Genomic DNA, 19225 nt, shown 5'->3' on the forward strand with positions numbered 1-19225 from the left:
GTGGTAGGTTTTGGGGTTTGTTTGCTTGTTTTGAGTTTTTAAAAAATATTTTAAATGCTGCTTCATGTTTTTCAATATCTAATATATAATATGGAGAAAGCAGCAAATCACTCTCCCTGCTTTTCTTTCCCCAAGAATAGCTGCTTAGTAGTTTCTATTTCTAACGTAGCAGTCTGGTGAGATCTGTGTGTTTTTTAAGTTCTGTATCAAGCACTAGATTAAAAAAATTAAGCGCAGAGCATTTTACTACTTTGCTATTTTTTAAAAATCATGTGTTTTAACTTTGGATTCTATATAGACTCTCATATATGTGTTCTATTAAAAGTAGGACTTCATGTAGAGAACGTTCCAAAGATGGTCTTTCCACAGCCAGAGAGCACATTGTCAAACAAGAGGAAACATAATCAAGGCAGCTCATTTCAGGCAAAGCGAGCTCGGCTTAACAAGATCACTGGTAAACTGCAATGATTCTTTTGGGGGGGAATGGAGGGTTTGATTTTAGAGAAATTTGTTTTTAATAAAGTCACATATCTTTTGGGGCAATGTAACTGGTTAGTTAGAAAGACAGTTTCTCTATGGTTCTTCAAGGTCAACATCTCTTAAAACCGTCAGCTTTTTGTGTTGTGCAACATGAAAAATATCACTCGTCTTCTACCTACCTCACAGGGATGTTGTGAGGATTGATAGGATCAAAAGTTATAAAGTTACCTAGTATTCAAATCACTTTGGTTGTAGGAATAGTTTCTATAAGAATTGAATTGTCTGCTTTTGTCAACTTGTGGTGACATAATGTCTGAGGTTCTAAATATTATACATTCTTACTCTTGGTCAGTCTCATTAAGGATGGTACTGTATGTGGTTGGATAGATGAACACTGAAGCTGTTAATTCCCAGTGTAAACCGCTTCTGTAAGTTTTAAAAATTGCTCCTTTTATCTTCTGGTTGATCTCTAGAACCTGGTCTTACTTCTTCTGCTTTGTTGCAATTTAGGAAGTAAAGTGCTAGGGCAATGCAAATTATTGAAAACCCCATCCTGGGAGTGCCCATAGAGGAAGGGATTTAAATTGGACTTGGGACCAGTCATGCTAGGCCCCATCACTCCCTAGGCCTTTTCAGCCTAATGATTCTCGTCTTCAAAAGAAATTGTGAACATACATCATTTTTGTGAGTATATGTTAAAATAACAGTTAAAATACTTTAATTATTCAGTCATACGTTCGTATTTTAAGGACAGGGTGGTTTTAGTACTTTTGGCTTAATAAAGCTATATAAACCTTTGCTGGTATGCTTTTAAATAAACTGAAGGTTGATTTCATTGTCAGATTCAAGAATAAATGTAAACTAAACACTTTGTTCGTTTCCTGAAGAGTGGACACCTTCTGAAGGGTAACTGGAGCAGAAAGTCTTTAGAACAACTGTTTATGACAGTGTTCACATAAGTGATTACAATTGATTCCAACAGATGAGACTTCCTTAGTCTTCCCATTTGTTGATATTATTTTTGTGACTTTTTCTGATAAAGGATTTATTTCGCCCCAGGACAGGAAATATTTAAAAATCGACTCATTCATTCCACCTTTTATTTAGAAACAATTAGCTTTGGAGAAAACCAGAATGTTATCCAGGTGATTGTTATGATGGCACCTTGAGCCTTCAGTTTTGCCTTAGACTAATGGATCATGGGGCTGCGCACTGCGGCAGAAGTGGAATAGTGCTTCCAACTCCAGGGACACAAGATTGAAGCAGCTCTGTTGGAGGAGCCCAGGGCAAGGAGGGTGAAGTGACGCCGACCCGACGTGCCTGCCTGCGCACTAGCACTGGGCTTTCCTACCGTCCGAGTGGCCTGATTCCATTCTCAGTCAGCGTGCTCACGCATGTGCCTTGCTGAGAAGTTCAAGCTCAACCTTTAAAGAAGTAAAAACAAAAATAAGGAACGGCTCATTCCACAATGATGCATTACCTCTGCATGACCTTGAAAAGACAGTGGGGAGCGGGGAGGAACCATTTTACCCTGTGCCTCACAGGAATCCTAATGCTGGTGGTGGTGTGACACCCTGTGCCCTCTGTGGAGGGACTTTGCCTTCACTTCCCCTTGGGGATCTCAGATGAACGAATACGTGATAGTTTGGTGGTAGAAAAACAGAAGATTTTAGAATGTGAAACTGTTATAATTTTTCCCTTTTATTTACTCAGAAGATTTAAATGTATGATAATCCTTTTAATAGTTCATCTGTCTGCATTTATTTCTGATTTCATGTTACAACTATATCATGCAAACAGAAATAGACATTATATGATTGTCTTTGATGAGTAAAACTCGAGCTTGCCTCTGTACAGTAAATTTTGTTTGTAGACCATAAAAACAGATGAGAACTAATACAAAAAGAGCCGTTTTGTTGTGGAATTACGGTGTATTGTAAATTTCTCAAGCTCACATACACTTGTCCTTTTGTTCCTTTGCTACTGAGAGAAATAGGGCTGTGACTGTGGCAGATCTCAGCCTGTTCTGATGATTTCCCCGCACCCTGTATTTTAAATAGTTCAAGCTGGAATTGAGTGGACCAACCCCTGGATAAATTTAATTCATGTATTTATGCACTCTTGTTCTGCATGTGCTCTACCCTACAGAGAGCTAAACTTGATTTCTACATAGGGAATGGCATAGGATGGCCTTTTCATGTTTCCAAATAAGTAGACATTGAAATTATAGCTGCATGGTATATATATATATATGTCTATGTGTGTGTGTGTATATATATGTATATTCTTCCAGCGTCGTCTTTTTCATTATGTAATGTACCATATGGATAGTTATAGACTTTATGCATACTATTTAGAATAGACAGTTTTGCAGAGAGAATCAGGAGTCCATACTTTGGGACAAAGTTTCAAGCAAACTATAAGCAAATTTGAATAGATTTTAAAATACAGATTGTCAGTAGAGTAGAAAAAACGTCAGCAGTTGGTGTGGGGTCTGTTTCTAATAGTTCTAGGTGCTCCTAGAGGTTCAGCCAGTTTAGATTTGTTTGTGCAACTTAAGGAATCTTAAAAATAATTTTCAAATCCCCAGAAGCTTGAATTGGCCAGTAATATGTTATTGATAATAATATCAAGAATATTTTATTCTTAATCCCAGAAAGAATATTGCATTTTGGAATCTTTGGATGAAAAATGGGCCAAGAGTTAAGCACTTTGCTCTCTTTCCTTCCCTTTGCTATTCCAGGGTGCTCTGGTCTCTGTTGCTCATTCCTAGTGGCAGCGAGAGCCCAATCACATCCTTTATAGCTGAAGTATAGACTGTTGAGAAATTGTAACTTTGTGGATAGGACTCAGGAGTATGTGATATTCTGCTTCTACTTGATATTTAAATAATTTCTTAAAAATGCATTCTGCTAAGATAATCTATAGATATGTTCTTCTGGAGGAGGACCTGTTAGTAATATGTTGATAATATATATTTATTTGCAAAGAACTAAAATTAATTTCATTTGTATCTATTTCCTTCAACTTCATTCTCATTTTCTGAGGATATTGCATTTCTCCCCAGAACATTAGCAGGTCAAGATAGCAGATTTTGGACTGCTCCTTCAGGCAGCAGTAGTCCAAGTCCTCTCCTCAAGGACACACTTATTTTTTGTCCCCGTTATTGTTTATATTTTTAATTCTTTTTTAAGATGGTGTGCATGTAAATATGAAAAGCTTTTTATTGATCATATTTGTGAGGCTTTTGAGTTCCAGGTATTGTATTTTCTAATCTAATTTTAGGTAGTCTTTATTAAATACCCCATCGCTTTTTGTAAGTACATTGCAAAGCTTTATTTTTCCTTCACAAACCATTATGTGGGAATTGCTTTTAATAGTTGGGTCTATAATATCCTAACTTAAATTCATAGAGTGTGGCTGCATTATTTTGTTTTTTTAAACATGTAGTCCCTTATTTTTAATTTTGTAGTTTGTGATCTAGTCCATCTATTGGTGAGATTTAAAAAAGGATCTCCACCACCTATATGAAAGGAAACAAAATGTAAGATATATTTAATAGATTTAGTAGCAAATTTCTGTCCTGTTTGACTAGCCCTTAGAAGTAGAATCTCTACTCGGTTCCCTGCGAAAGAACTTGATTCTCTAATTACTTTTCTTTTGAGTAGTATTGACTCTCAAAGATACTGGCTAGAGAAGAAAAGCCCAGTGAATGCAATTTTAAAGGTTAAAGAACTACATCATGCTACATCTTTTCCAGTCACCTAAAATATGTTCAGAAGTTAAATTAATATAATTAGGATTGAATTTATGGTTTATAGGCTATTTTTGTAAAATTATTTATATATTGCTTTTTCCGTCATTTAAATCTACACTTGATATTGTTTGAGACTTGAACAAACTCTGTATGGATTGTTATCTCACACTGGATCAAATACCAGTTTTACCACCAATCATTGATGTAGCCACAGCATTTTTTTACATTTCACCTTTTCTATTTTAAATTACAATTCTGAGTGCTAGATGTTCAACTTTCCAATAAAGGAAAAGTGCTTTTTGCCTAGTTTAACGTTTGGCTACAGTGTTACATTAAGAATACAACTTTAATATTGGAATGCCTCTTTAGATTACGTAAGTTTGAGAGAGTTACCTGAAAAAGTCAGGAGATTGCCTTGTGGCTAGCTTGAAGTTACGTGACATTTGGGGGCCCCTTTTTCTTCCTACTCAGTATGCTATAGACAGCTTCAGTAATATCAATGGTGTAATTGCTATAATAAGTTTACTATTATGTTTTTGATTTTTTGTTGTTAATCCTCACATGAGGATATTTTTTCCATTGCTTTTCAGAGAGCGGAAGTGGGGAGGAGAGAGAGAAAGAGAAACATCAGTGTGAGAGAGACACTGACTGGTTGTCTCCCGCACAAGCCCTGCCCTGGGGCGGGGAGTGAACCCGCAACCCAGGTAGGTGCCCTTGACGTGCTCCGGGCTGATGCTCCAACCACTGAGCCACACAGGCCAGGGCATATTTTTGATTTTTAAACATCCTTTGAAGCAGAGGGTTTGTGTGGCCAACTTTGACACAAAAATGATTTTTGGTAACCTTTTGTCTATCTGGTGGCCATAAGCAAAAACAAATACTTGTTATACAAGCTTTATAAATTTGGCTTCATTGAAGGTACTTGTCAAGTAAATGCCTTTAATTTATAAATTAAGCAGAGTTTTAATGTCTTGTAAAGTTAATTATATTTACTTCAGATAAAATATTCTGACTTCTAAAATTGAGAATAAGTGGTATACATTGGAGAAAACTGGAATTCCCAAATTATTTTGTCATTTGTAGAATGAGGCTATAATATTAAATAAGTTCAGATATCATTAAAAGGACCCATACTTTTTTCACATTAACACAAAATGGATCCATCAGTGTTTTCAGCATTTTTGTAAGATGATAAGCTACAGCTGGGTATAGAGATAAACCCCCTAAAGCTTAGGTTACAGGATCCAAGTGAACTTAAAAATTGGGAGTATTTTTTTTAGGTAATACAACAACAATAACAAAATCTTATTTTATTCTAGATGTTTGGAAGGGTTTTCATATATCTTAATATTAATTTTATATTTTATTTCAGTTGTATAGACAAAGCCCATAATTAAGAGTATGAACAATCTAAGTAATACTAGGTTTTTGGATGTTAAGCCATATAATTTAAAATTTTACAGAATAAATGTGTATGTGTGTAGTGTTTTAAAGCTATGTTTAGGAGTAATATTTAATTATGTAAACAGCTTTCAAATTCTGATTCATTTCCTTGAGTCAGTATTAAGGATGTTTGTATTTTTGACAAGTAAATTTTTGAGACTATTTACTTCCTATATATTAAAAAGAGTGGGGGCTTTCAACTGCTAAAATTTTTGTGAAGTTAATTAGGGTGAAAATCAACATTTTTTTCTAATAAGCAATTTCTGTACAATTTTTCTCAAGGTTTGTTGGCATCCAAAGCTGTTGGGGTGGATGGTGCTGAAAAAAAGGAAGACCACAGTGAAACGGCTCCAATGCTGGAGCAGGTATGAAATGGTAGCATTTGATTTTTTTCAAGGTTCCCAACTGGAATGATCCCGGAGCTATGATATCCACGTAATTGAAATTGCCCTTTTGGTCAGATGTGGGACTAGGAAGCTAATTAATTGATATATTTTTAACTCTGCCTTCTCCAAGGTATACAAACTACAGACTTCATTTGTGTTTGTTTTCAGTAGACTGACATTAAAGCTTTGTCTCCAACATTTGAACGCCTGGAGACAGGCATCCCAGGGTATAAGCTTCCAGCTGGATCACCTTTAACTAGCTTACAGAAAGACCCTTACACAAATACTTTTCATTTGTGAGTTAAAACAGGGTTTTTGACATCTAATAAAGCTTCTTTTGTAAGAAGTTTCTTTTATATTGTAACAATTGGTGTTAGACTGACTATGTGTTTTATGAATTGATCAATGAGCCATACATTTTTTGCTAGGATGTATATTTTAATAACTACAAAAAAAATTTTAAAAAACTATTAAGGGTCTGTCTTTAAACCACCTAATAGAGGAATTTAAAAGTGAAGGTTGCAGTTGCTAGATTTTTGCCTTGGCTGCCTTCAGATGACCACAATACCTGTACATAATGACTGTGCATGCTTTTACATCCTCTAAGGGCTTAACTTCTTGGGCACTGTAAAACTATAAGAACACAGTAATAGCCATAACTGGATCTCCTTGGTTCTCCTGGTTTAAAATCTGAGCCTTAATGTAGTTTTAATATATCCTTTTTGTATTATTTTAATTTTCTTTATTAGTAGGCTAATAAAGAAGACTTTAAAATGAATATCTTTTGCTTTTATCTATATGCGTACAAAAAAATACTCCAAATTTAATTGATATTGTATTGAGTTTTTCAGGGTTATTTTAGGCCTGATTTGATAACAATGCATTGTTTTGGTGCCTCCATGAATGTTATATTAAATCAGCGGTCTTTTAAATTCATATGTCAGTAAATCATACCTTCTGATTTTCTGTGATCATCAAACGGTTAAGTCTTTGCCGTTATTGTCAGTATATCAACCAAATTTTAAGTGACTTTTTTTTTTTTTACTGTGTATTACTATATTCAACGTCCCAGATATAACATTATTTTGTATTTTCACCACTGTTTATGGTATTGTCAGAACGCAGTAAATCAGGGACTTGGGTAATAAAATGTTTCTGGAAAATTCATTACAATGTCAATCTTTCATTATGCACAATCCTGCTGAGGTGAATGTGAAAATTACTTATTATACATGGAGGTTAGTGTAGAGGGCAGTGCCCATTTCAGAGAGAACAGAAATCAACATTTTGAAATTGAGTTAAAAAAAGAAAAATTGAGTAACTCGGCTGTTTCTGTTTGCATAACTTAAAAAAATTTGAGAGTCCTTGCCAGTTTTGTAACAAAGAGACCAGACCAATAATCATTAATGAAAACACTGTAAATTGTTTAAGATTTTTAAGGAACGTAATGCTGTGCCCTCATTTTTTGTCATTCAGGTTGATTTCAATGTGAAAATGTTTGAAACCAAATTCTTACATTTTATGCTGTTTGCCCTGCTTCCAAGTTAAAAAGCCGAGTTATAAAACTCTGAATTACATCTTCATTGGTGTCAACAGCAGAGTTAAAGGAGAGGTGTTGATTGTCACTAACCTCTGTTGTCCTAATGAGTAAAGTAGTGTTACTCATAACATAGACTTTTAACAGGCCTACAGCCAAAATTTACTGTGCTAATAATGGATTTATTTTATTTACGTTAAAAATATTCAAACTCTGTGGTCTTGAACCCCAATTCTCAGATTATTAATTATAGATTACTTAATTGTATTAGGGAATTGTTATGTTATATTTACTTTTGGATAAAACCTGCATTAGATGCATAATTCAGTAAGTTTTTTAAAATGTTAATTTGTCCTTGTTTAGAAGTTAAGCACCTTATCAAGATATTAATTTAAGTTTTAAAATCTTGTTTTATAACTTTGTAACTTGAGAGTAATGGATGCTGTAGTGATGTCTCTCACATATGTGAAGATGAACAATAAAATTGTTTATTTACAAGTAATGGCTCTAATTACTTTTCTGGCAACACCTTTAATGATAAGCTTAGAAATCCTTTCCATTTGGAATACTTTTTCACATGATTAATGTGCACTTACACACATGTGTAATGAGTAAATTCAACAGTAGAAATGATGACAAATAAATGGAACACTTGACACTCGCCCTTTTATGTGGTATGTCCAACATGCCATCTATAGAGCATTCAAAGCTGCCCTACTTAATGCCAAATATACGCTTTTTTCCCACCAAAATTTGAGTGCCTTGTATTTTAGTGGAAACAGAAATCTGTTGAGTCTCCAGCAATGATCTTTCATATTCCGGAGAACTGCAGACTGCAGGCTCAATGGTCATCCCTCACCAAAGACATGGAAGCTAAAAGGTTTCTTAGGGACAAGTATATTGTTCAGAGTGCTAGCAACTTGATTCTTTATAGAAGCCTATCTTAGTGTAGATATAAAAAAAAAAGTGTATCTTATAAGAATATCAGAAAGAAATACAGTATAAGCATTCTAAAACCATAGATTACAAATCCATCCAATGTGGCTATTCTCTGTTGTCTTTGGACACATTCACTTACATTTTTACATAATGTAGGAAATTTTATTGCCAAATAAAGAACTGACAAAGTTCTAATTTTTTTTTAAAAGTATCAGTTGGCAGGAAGAAGGTAAAAACTCTCACCTAAGAATGCGACGTATTTTGTTTTAAATCCAATGTTTTAAACTTACACTTGGTTTTACTCCTTAGTTTTTTTTGTTGTTGTTGGCTTGTTTTGTATTGTTTTTTAGTCTTTTAACTCTGAACTGCTGGTGGCTTTGATTTCATGATGCATTATGCTTATGAAACTCTAGCTTTCAGCACTCAAATGAGTTAAAGATAATGTTTCGTTAATTTGATCATTGTTTTCCTGTTGAGATCTTTCTTTAAAGGGAAACTGTCCACTTAGACTTCCGCGTTCAATTTGATAAAGGAAGTTCTAAGAGAACATCTGAAAGTCAAAGGTTTAAGTGTATTTCTCTAATGCTCTAAACCATGAAAATGCTGTTTGTTTACCTAATTATTATTAATGTCATTGGTAATTATGGTTTCAAAAGATGTATATTTAAATTTAATACTGATAATATTTGTCCAGTAAGATAACATTTTATATCCTGAGAATATTATGAATCTAATACATTTTTTAAAAGCCAAATTTAGACCAAGTGGACAGCATCCCTTTAAAGACAACCTATTCAACTTTTAGTTAATAATTTGTGGGGTTATTTTTGGTTTTTCATTTGTAATAGAAATGTTATATGTTGCTTAACAATGTTTTTGGATACTAAAGTTGCTTAACAGTCAAAATAGAGTACAAGAACAAAAATGAAGAAACCAAAATAAAAATATCAATTTTTTATTATTTATTCAGGCGATTTCACCTAAACCTCAAAGTCAGAAAAAAAATGAAGCTGACATTAGCAGTTCTGCCAACACTCAGAAACCTGCACTGTTATCCTCAACTTTGTCTTCAGGGAAGGCTCGCAGCAAGAAATGCAAACATGAATCTGGAGATCCTTCTGGGTGTATAAAGCCCCCTAAATCACCACTTCCCCCAGAGTTAATACAAGTCGAGGATTTGACGCTTGTATCTCAGCTTTCTTCTTCAGTGATAAATAAAACTAGTGAGCACAGATTTTTAAAAAATAGTTCCTTATCCTATAAGATACTTGGAAACAGTTTGATTGTAGTCATATTGTATTTTTATGAAGTTGCTTTTTAAAAATTCAAACTTAAGTGGCTATGATAGGGAAGGCTTGCAGCTATTTCAGGGGCAAAACCCATCGACCTTTCTGACTGATGTATTGTGCAGAGACTGCCCTGCTGGTTGAGAAACCGTACCATTTAATACTGCAAATGCCACTGTAGCTTGATTCTCCTCTAATCAAAGCACAATGAGAGGCCTGATTCATTACAAAAAACAAAACCAGATATAAAACTGACCTGAGGTGGACCTTTTTCCTTAAGTCCTGAGACTGTTCTCGTGGGTAGATGTAGTTAGTGCTCCCACTTTCTGGATCCCCTACTGCAGTTCACACTCTTCGTTCTTACCCTAGTACTCAGAGTGCAAACCTCAGTTATTCGTATTGAAAGAAGAATGCTTTCTTGATCATATTTTTAAAAATTTTACTGTTTCAGTACTACTTATCATTCAAGAGTTAATTTAGCCTTTTTAAAAATAGCCTTTCAACATGGGTTTGGGTATATATAAGACAACATTCGTGTTGACTCTCTTTCTTATATTAATTTAGTATTCTAAGTTAGAAAAAATATGAAAAGCAGTTAACCTGGAAAGTAATATGTGGGAAAAGATACTTTTGTTATTTATGCAACAAGTGAATTAGTTCCCTTATTAGTAAATGAATATGACATGTTTCCTTATGAATTCCTCTGCATCACATCTTCCACAACAATGAAAAATGTTGGCATTGAGAAGACTTTCCAATCAAATATATTCTCCTCTTCCATTCAATTGCCATATTTTCTCCTAAGCCATATAGTATTAATTTTCGATACTTTGTTTTGTTCTTTTTAATATGTGGGTAGAAAGGATGGGAACAGAAAAACTGAAATATTTCCTCGTTATGGCATTTATCATGAAATAATGTCAGTAGTCACATTAAGTATTTTATTTTGGAATTGTTTTGTATTTTGGTATTACAACCACAGTGTGGCAGCAATTGAAGTTTATTCTTTTATTATTTTAAATTAATCATTTTTTTTATTTTGACTTTTGTAAAATTACTTTTAAATACCCAAGCATCGACCTCTTTAGACCACTTACTTCCTCCTTCTAAATTAATACGACTGTATTGGCCTTATGTAATCCTGCCTATTTGAAATAATCAAACGTTTACATGCCACTTAGAAAGAAGAAACCTAAAGGTTATTAAAAAAAAGACAGGAATTTTCAAACTTTTGTATTACATAGCTAGAAAGATGCTTAACTGACTTACCAAATTAGTTATTAAAAACAGAAGAAAACACTTGAGGGCAAGAACATTGCCATTTTCTTCTAAAATCCTGATTATTTGCCCATGAGAGATACTTATAGTTGTGTTCAATTTTTTTTTTTTAATGAATCAGGCCCAAATATGCTTATACAAATCTATTAGGGGAATGAGGGTGGGAAAAAGTTATTTACATTTCTTTTACTTTGGCAAGTAAAGCACTAACTACAATGCGTGTCAGATTTTTGTCACCTATGCTCCTGCCTTTTTTCCCCTTAGAGTTGCTAGATTTGTAATGTAGCAAAAGGGATATCTATTTTTAATCTTTGGCTATACAGAGACTATTTTCCCAAAGGAAAAATGGCAACTAACACAACAATCTGCAATTAGAAAGTTAACAGTAGCCTGTCACGTGGGGAAACCACCTGAAATTAATATTCCATGTTATCTTCTTTTGATTCTAGTAGGCTTTGATTTTAGAAGTTTTGATTAACTCTTTTTGTGAATGAGGGCAGTTTTTGCCTTTGATTACCTCTGGAACATGCCGTTCCTGTGGATACCTTACAGCATCAGAGGGCAGTATTTGAATAATTTTCCCACTTATCTCAAATATTATATGATGATCCTGGAATGTATCTGCTTCGTGAACATTGAAGATCTTTTTCTAGGTCCTCCACAGCCTGTGAACCCCCCTAGACCTTTCAAGCATAGCGAGCGGAGAAGAAGATCTCAGCGTTTAGCCACCTTGCCCATGCCTGATGATTCTCTAGAAAAGGTTTCTCCTCCCTCTCCAGCCACTGATGGGAAAGTATTCTCCATCAGTTCTCAAAATCAGCAGGAGACTTCAGTACCAGAGGGTAATGTATATTGATTTCCTACAGAACCAAACATAAAAGAAGATAAAGGAAATACTAAGAGACAAAGACTATTAAAATACTAAGAAATGTCTGCTTTTTCCTTACATCTTTTGGACTTATAAGCTCTTCATTTATTCTACAAATAGTTACCGAGTGCTTCTTTATGCCAGGCACTGTTTAGCTTATATAACATTTAAATCCACGTGGATATTAACTGAGCCAGTTTATCTATGTTAATATTATATTACATTCTTTATCTTGTGTAGTGCCTGATGTTGCACATTTGTCATTTGAGAAGCTGGGACCCTGTCTCCCTCTTGACTTAAGTCGTGGTTTGGAAGTTGCAGCACCGCTAGCTTCAGATCCCTCTTACCATAATGAGTGTCCCAGGGCAGACAAGGTCGATACACAGACGCTTACAAATCCTTCTTCCAAAGCAGTAACTGATGGGAGAGGAGCTGCAACGGCATCAGGTAAAAACAATTCATTTTACAAATAGCTAGACTTGCATTTATAGGCTCTAAACATTGTGATGTATAGCTACAGTTTACAGTAATGATACGTAATTCCTCTTTAAATACTTATGTAACATCTGTGGGAGATAGGGTTTCTCTGTTTCAGGTTCTTTTGTGCCATCATTTACTATCATATGCCCTGGACATACTTCTCTGTCACGTTAATCCATCCCTCCCTCCCTCCCTCCCTCCCTCCCTCCCTCCCTCCCTCCCTCCCTCCCTCCCTCCCTCCCTCCCTCCCTTTTGCTCTTTCTAATTTTTTAAAATTTAAAAAATTTTCAATTACAGTTAACATTAAGTTTTATATTAGTTTCAGGTATACAGAATAGTGGTTAGACATTTATATAACTTATGAAGTGATCCCCCCTGCAAGTCTAATACTCATCTAAAAGCATAGCTTTGCTGAGTAGAGTAATCTTGGTTGAACATCCTTGCTTTTCAGCACTTTGAATATTTTGTGCCAGTCCTTTATGGCCTGCAGAGTTTCTGTTGAGAAATCAGTTGACAGTCTTACGAGAGCTTCCTTATACATAACTGACCGCTTTTTTCTTACTGCTTTGTCTTTAACCTTTGGCATTTTAATTATGATGTGTCTTGGTGTGGGCCTCTTTGGTTCAGTGGTGCAAACTCCCTGGTCACCTAAGCTGGGTGCTCCAGGGTGTTCTTGTGTGGTTGTATGTGCCTTCCTGTTGTACTTGTGCCTTGATTGCTGTTGATACATCAGTGGGTGGGATTGACACTCAGGCTTACTGGGTGCGAGGACTGGCTGTGACTGTAGCTGACAAGCAGGTGTGCAGGGGCTGACTCCATGGAGTAGATTAACTTTAGCAGGACTCTAGTGCCTGAGGAGTCTATCCTTTGGGCATGTCCTTTGTGGAGCTCAGTGGGTGGTGCTCTGAAGCCAGCCACTAGGTATGTTGGTTCTGAGGCTTCTTGGGAGGGGTTTCCATGCAGGCCCTGGTCAGCTGCTGCCTGTGCTGAGCTCCTAGCCACCTGCTAGGAGCTACAAAATGATCTGAGGTTGATAGCTGCTTGTACTGGGCTTGGAGGTACCTGGGACAGGCCATGCTGTGAACCAAGGTCAGCTGCCTCTAGTGCTGGGCTTGGGCTGCTGAGCAAGAAGTACAGGGCACCCCAAGGCCAGCTACTGCTGCCTTGGGCTTTGTGGACCTTTCAGAGATTTTAGGGAAGTCCAGAGCATGGGCCAAAGCCAGCCTCTTGTTTATAACAGCCACTGAACTGGCCTGTGCGCTAGTTGAGTTGGGTGGGTTCTCAGGGAATCACCAGGATGGGATGAATTTGATGGAGACTCAGATTTGGCTCCAGCCTGTGCCTGCCAGCTGGGTTGTGAGAGGGCTCAGCAAAGGAACAAAGTGGGAGAGAGCTGTTCCTCCAGCCCTGCCCTGAAGCCAGACAGTTCAGTTCTTCCTCAGATGTCCCTGGTACTTTCCAGCTGTTGCCCAGCACTGGAGCCCACATTGAGTACCTCTGTCGCCAGTAAGTCTTGCTTGGGCCCTGTAAGGGCAGCCCCTGGGACTCCATCGGCCCTCCCTTTCATTGTGACGGGATCCCCACTGATTTTCACAGCCAGATGTTGTGGGGACTTCCCAGCCCTGGGACCCTGGGCTGGAGAGCTTGGCGTAGGTCTGGGAACTCTGGCTTCTCAGGGGGCACAACCTCTGTAGCCCAGATATCCCTCCTGATTTTTAATGCTATACGTGGTGTGGGACCCACACTATCCTCCGGGGCCCTGGCCCTCCTTTCAGTCTTGATGTGACTGCTTCTTTATATCCTTAGTTATAGGACTTCTGTTCAGCTATCAGGTGACCCTCAAAGTTGGCTGTTCTATAATGTAGCTGTAATTTTGATGTGGTCGTGGGGGGAGGTGCTCGCAGCATTTTCCTACCCTAGGATCTTGACTGGAGGTCCCCTCCCTGCTTCTTTGTCACTTTCTGTTTTTACTACATAGGAATTATTAGAGCTAAATATAATTACTGAAGTTTTTTGTTTTGAAGCCAGAAAATACTTAATGGGATCAGTAATTAGGTTTAGGGATTTTAATAGAACTTTATATTTAAGAAACACTTAGCTGAAATTTAACTATATACATGTATCTTAAATATAATCTTATATTTTGGGGCAGAATCTCTCAAATTTAAATGTAATTTGTTATAGCATTATTTTGGGAGTTTAATGCATAAAATCAGCCATGTTCAACACATCTATTATAATCTGAAACTATTCAGAAGTGTTTTATCAAGTTGATATTTTAATCTCACAGAATATTTATATTTTTTATAAGGTAACATTGTTTTATGTAGAAGTTTTATTGAATTTTAACCTCAACTAACGAGTACATATAATAAAAAGAAGGTAAATACTAATTTCAAATTTACTTTTTTTTCAAATTAATATTTCAAATTTGAAGTACTAATTTCAAATTTATATACACCTCTTAATGGGGTAAGATTTGCTTTTAGTTGTTTTTCCAGTAGAGATAATGAGCTTACACTAATCCTTGTACGTTCTTCCACTGGGAAGCACAGGGCATTGTGGCTAACCAAGGTTAAGAATGCTAATAATTCCAGTAAATTACTAACTTGGAATTAGGCAGATGAAGGAAGTCTGAATTTCAGTTCTGAAATGGAGAAAAACATAAAGCTGTTTTTTGATTTGCAACCAAGAGTACTGGGGGTAATTGTTTTTAATAGCATCTTCCCTAAATCACTTTATCAGCTCCGTGGATGAAGCATAAAATAGAGCTTGCTTTTTTCTGGTGGTCATATGTATATTAAAATAAACATATACTTTTTAGATTACTGCCTTTACATTCTTATTCCTTCTTTGAAAGTATAAGTGTAATTAATATTAAATATACAGTTGTCTACAATCCCATCTGATTAATAAAGATTGAAGTTATTTTATTCCAGATAGTGTTTCCATACCTTATTTTAAAAAATCAGTGCCCAGATCTGAAGATTTGTAGGTTTTGAAATATTTCTTGTTATTTCCTAAGTCTGATCCACTGTCTTTTGACTCTTTCTCTAATCCCCTCCTAAGCTAAGATAGTTAATTTTTCTTTCCTCTTTTCCCACAAGATTCTGAACTACCATGGAGCCTTTGAGATATTTTTTCTTATGTCGGTCTCCTGCAGTTCTTTTGCAATCTAGAATTTGTTGCTGTGCTGAATATATGAAAAATATGTTAAAGTTATAATGCTCTGTATCCATGGGGAGGTTATGTTTAGATGTGCATTTTAAAATATTTTCTTTCTATATATATATAAATACAAGTAACAATACTGAAAGATGGACTGATATAAATAGCTTTGTAATAATTAAGAGTTATCTTAGCCAGGGTATATATCCTAAAATGTCAAAGTAGTGATTATACATGGACAGCCTTTATTTAGATGATTTTGCTTCTAATCAGAGTAGTAACCTAGTCTTTTTTTCAGAATTTCTTGCAAATTTGTGGAAATATGGCTAATTACCATTGGAGGGTGGTTCTTGTTTGTCTAATGGTTAAAATATACTGGGGTAGAGGTAACTCTTTTAGTATCATAACTATTTGAGAAAGTCAAAGCAGTAAGACAGTTTTGGAGAAAAGTGAGAGGTTAGAGGAGTGCAGGTTCTTAATATGATGAATTTGTAGCTTTGTTGAAAAGTAAGGGTCATCTGGATGTGGTGATGGCTGGCAATTTAGTTGTTTAAATCAAGAGAATGCATGGTTTTAAATGTTTATGATTGAAAGTCCATTTATGAGAGGTTTGAACACCATTACAGTGTTTGAATGCAGGGTGTGAGGAATTATGATTTATTTCTATTATCCCTTTCATTGTTTATTTTTTTTGATGAAAGTAATAGAATTCAGGTCTGATTCTAATTGGACACCTTTTGATTGAATGCCTTGTGAGCCTGTGTGACTTGCATAGAGACCTCAGTGATCTGCTCGCTTTCCTCAGCACTTTTATTTACTGTCTAACCTGTTTTGCAGTATTTGTTGGATGGCTGTCTCCCATCCAGAGTCAGAGTTCCAGGTGTTTTGTTTCTGTTTCTTCTTTCTTTTTTGATGTTTGCCTGCTTGGCTGGTTTTCCATATTAATTATAAAAGTGAATTTTGTTCCTGTTGAATTTTAAAACTTTTGTAGAAAACATTATTTACCAGAACTTGTGTGAAAGACATTTTCTAGGGTATTTTCGCGAAATTGAAACGCCTGAGTTTTAGGGTGAGGATGTCAGTCATCACCTGTGGAACAGCTGAGCAGAGTTGAGAGATCTGTGACCCTGAGGGGCTCCGCCATCACAGTAAAGGATTGATGAGATTATGCAAATGACCTAGTTATTATTATACACCTCTTAATGGGGCAAGATTTGCTTTTAGTTGTTTTTCCAGTAGAGCTAATGAGCTTGCACTAATCCTTCTACGTTCCTCCACTGGGAAGCAAGGTTAAGAATGCTATTGCTGCCCACATTACCATAATGTCATTGGTATCCTTATAGAAATGGATGCCTTTGTTTTTATTTTGTTATCAGAATTCTCTATCTAACAGAGCCAACTAGTTTCAGGAAAGGAGAGGGCCTCAGTTCTGTTACTATTAGTTTTAAGATGGAATCCTGTTACTCTCTGGGAATGTTACATATTCTTATTTTTCTATGGAATATTTGTATAACAAATACTGAATTACTTGGACCTCTTGAAGGGGATAAAAGATATGGAAGCTCAATGCATGGAAGGATGAGCCAGTAATCACAGCAGCTCTGCCTTGGGGACCACTTGCCTGTGCCGGCGCTGTGCAGGCACGTCAAGTAGATGACTTTCAGCCCAGCATCTTATATCCACTTTACATTTTAAAAACCTTTTTGTTTCAAAGTGTTTTTCAGTTTTGCCCAGAATTGTACAAAACAAATAAACTGTCATCAGAGACTCTTATCTACCTCCACCCCCACACCAAATGTTCTTGCTTGTCCAGAGCCGGGGGTTTCCATGGAATCTCAGGGATCTCCCGAGTTTTAGCCAGGAGGGCCTGATAGCGCACAGGAAGGGGCTTAGGAAACTGCTGCATGGCTGGGCATTTAACTGAGTGCAAATCTCATGGTTCAGAGATCACCCTCTCTCATTTTAAGTAGTTCCATTTGTTTTTGAATCTGTTTGTTTATTTTTTTGGTTTTTGTATTATGCATTGAATTTCATGTAATACCTTGTGGAAGAAAATGGCTTGTTGATACAGTTTAGTTTAAAAATCACTATTCCATACCTAGTAGTTTGGTTCCCCAATTCTGCCACGTGGTGAAATGCGGGCAATGTAGTGAACTTCTCATAAAAATAAATTTATTTTTTTGGTGAATTCTTGAATAGGTCTATTTTGTTTTTGTATTTGGGCATGAGTGTTTTTTTAAGTCCTGCAGTGGTTGTATATATGAATATTTATTTTAAGGTCCTTGTTTGTGTAAAGTTTTGACAACCCTTTCTCAGTCAGTCTCCAATTTTACTTTTGAAATTTTATCAATTCAGAGGTGTATAGCTCTGGCTGGTGTGGCTCAGTTGGTTGGAGCTTCATCCAGTACGCCGAAAAGTCCTGAGTTTGATTCTAGGTCATCCCGGTCAGGGCACATACTCAGGTTGCAGGTTTGAACCTGATGAAGTGTGTCCAGGAGGCAACTGATTGATGTTTCTTTCTCACATTGATGTTTCTCTCTCTCCCACTCCCTTCTTCTCTCTCTAAAATCAATGCAACACATATCCTCGGGTGAGGATTAAAAAAATATATATATATAAATAAACACACACACACATATAAAGGTTTGGGAAAACAATCTGGAACTGAAAGCACTCTGGGAATGGCTGTATCTCTTCTGCGGTGCTAACCTGTGTGCCCTGCAGTGGTTCTTAACTGTTTGATTTGTCTCCCAAGTACCTGAGGAATTCCGCACATTCCAGTCCATGAAGGCAGCCCACTCAGGCAGTTCCTTTCCTTTGAATCAGCCCAGGGGATGCCAGCCATGCCCCACCTTTCACCCTGAGTGAGAGTCAGTGCTTCAGAGAATTAGGGACCTAAGGACTCAACATGATCAAGAGCTGCTTCTGAATGTGTCTGTGATCATGGGGGTTGTAGAAAGCACAGTTCTCATGGTTTGCACTCTACTTGCCTTGTCATCTTTAAGAAAATTGCATCAAACTTGTAGAAGGTTTGTGGTGCATTTATTAGTAGTCAGTAAACAGTAATTAGTAAAAGGAAGTGATATGTTTGTTCAACAGTCTTGGTAATAAGGAAATTTAATTGTTGTTTTCTTTGCTCTGATGACCCTTTTATTTTTTGTCATGGAGACTGTCAGTATTCTTACTTAATATGGAACTTACTTATTAGAGTTTTATTAACTTAATTAAAGTTGAGTGGCATTTTTATATTTTTATTGTTTAAGTTATATAAAATATTTGAAGATGATAAAATGCTAGCTTTTCTGATACTCTATTGAAATGATTAAAAAATCAAAGAACCCGTAAGTAGTGGTGTTAAAGCATGATTTAGTGGACTAAAATTGTATTTTAAATGTACTACAGTATTTTCTTAGATTAACCCTAGACACATGTAAGATACTAGCATTGGGAATGGTTGAATATGAGTTGAGAAGCTTGGTTAAATGTATCTGTGTCAGCTACATATAATTATTAAGGTGCACTATTGGTTTAAAAATGTGTTTTGGACAATTAGATAGTAATACTTACATGTGATTAAGGTTGAATATTTTTATGTGTAAATAA

General features: G+C 36.0%; 1 protein-coding gene across 13 annotated transcripts in view; it reads left to right on the forward strand.

The window, feature by feature from the left end:
* Positions 1–19225, forward strand: part of PHF20L1 (PHD finger protein 20 like 1) — a 64127-nt gene that overhangs the window by 28488 nt on the left and 16414 nt on the right. For 8 of the 13 annotated variants that reach the window (XM_087825499.1, XM_087825497.1, XM_087825500.1 and 5 more), the window contains 5 exons: positions 326–454; positions 5963–6045; positions 9513–9765; positions 11760–11948; positions 12215–12421. In XM_087825499.1, the coding sequence (XP_087681625.1) occupies positions 326–454; positions 5963–6045; positions 9513–9765; positions 11760–11948; positions 12215–12421 (861 nt within the window). The remainder of the gene's footprint in view (positions 1–325; positions 455–5962; positions 6046–9512; positions 9766–11759; positions 11949–12214; positions 12422–19225) is intronic. The other 5 variants (XM_087825501.1, XM_087825502.1, XM_087825506.1 and 2 more) reach the window with 1 other exon arrangement.

This window comes from Miniopterus natalensis, chromosome 16 (genome assembly GCF_054644295.1).
Source record: "Miniopterus natalensis isolate mMinNat1 chromosome 16, mMinNat1.hap1, whole genome shotgun sequence".
In the NCBI taxonomy this organism is placed as follows: Eukaryota; Metazoa; Chordata; class Mammalia; order Chiroptera; family Miniopteridae; genus Miniopterus; species Miniopterus natalensis.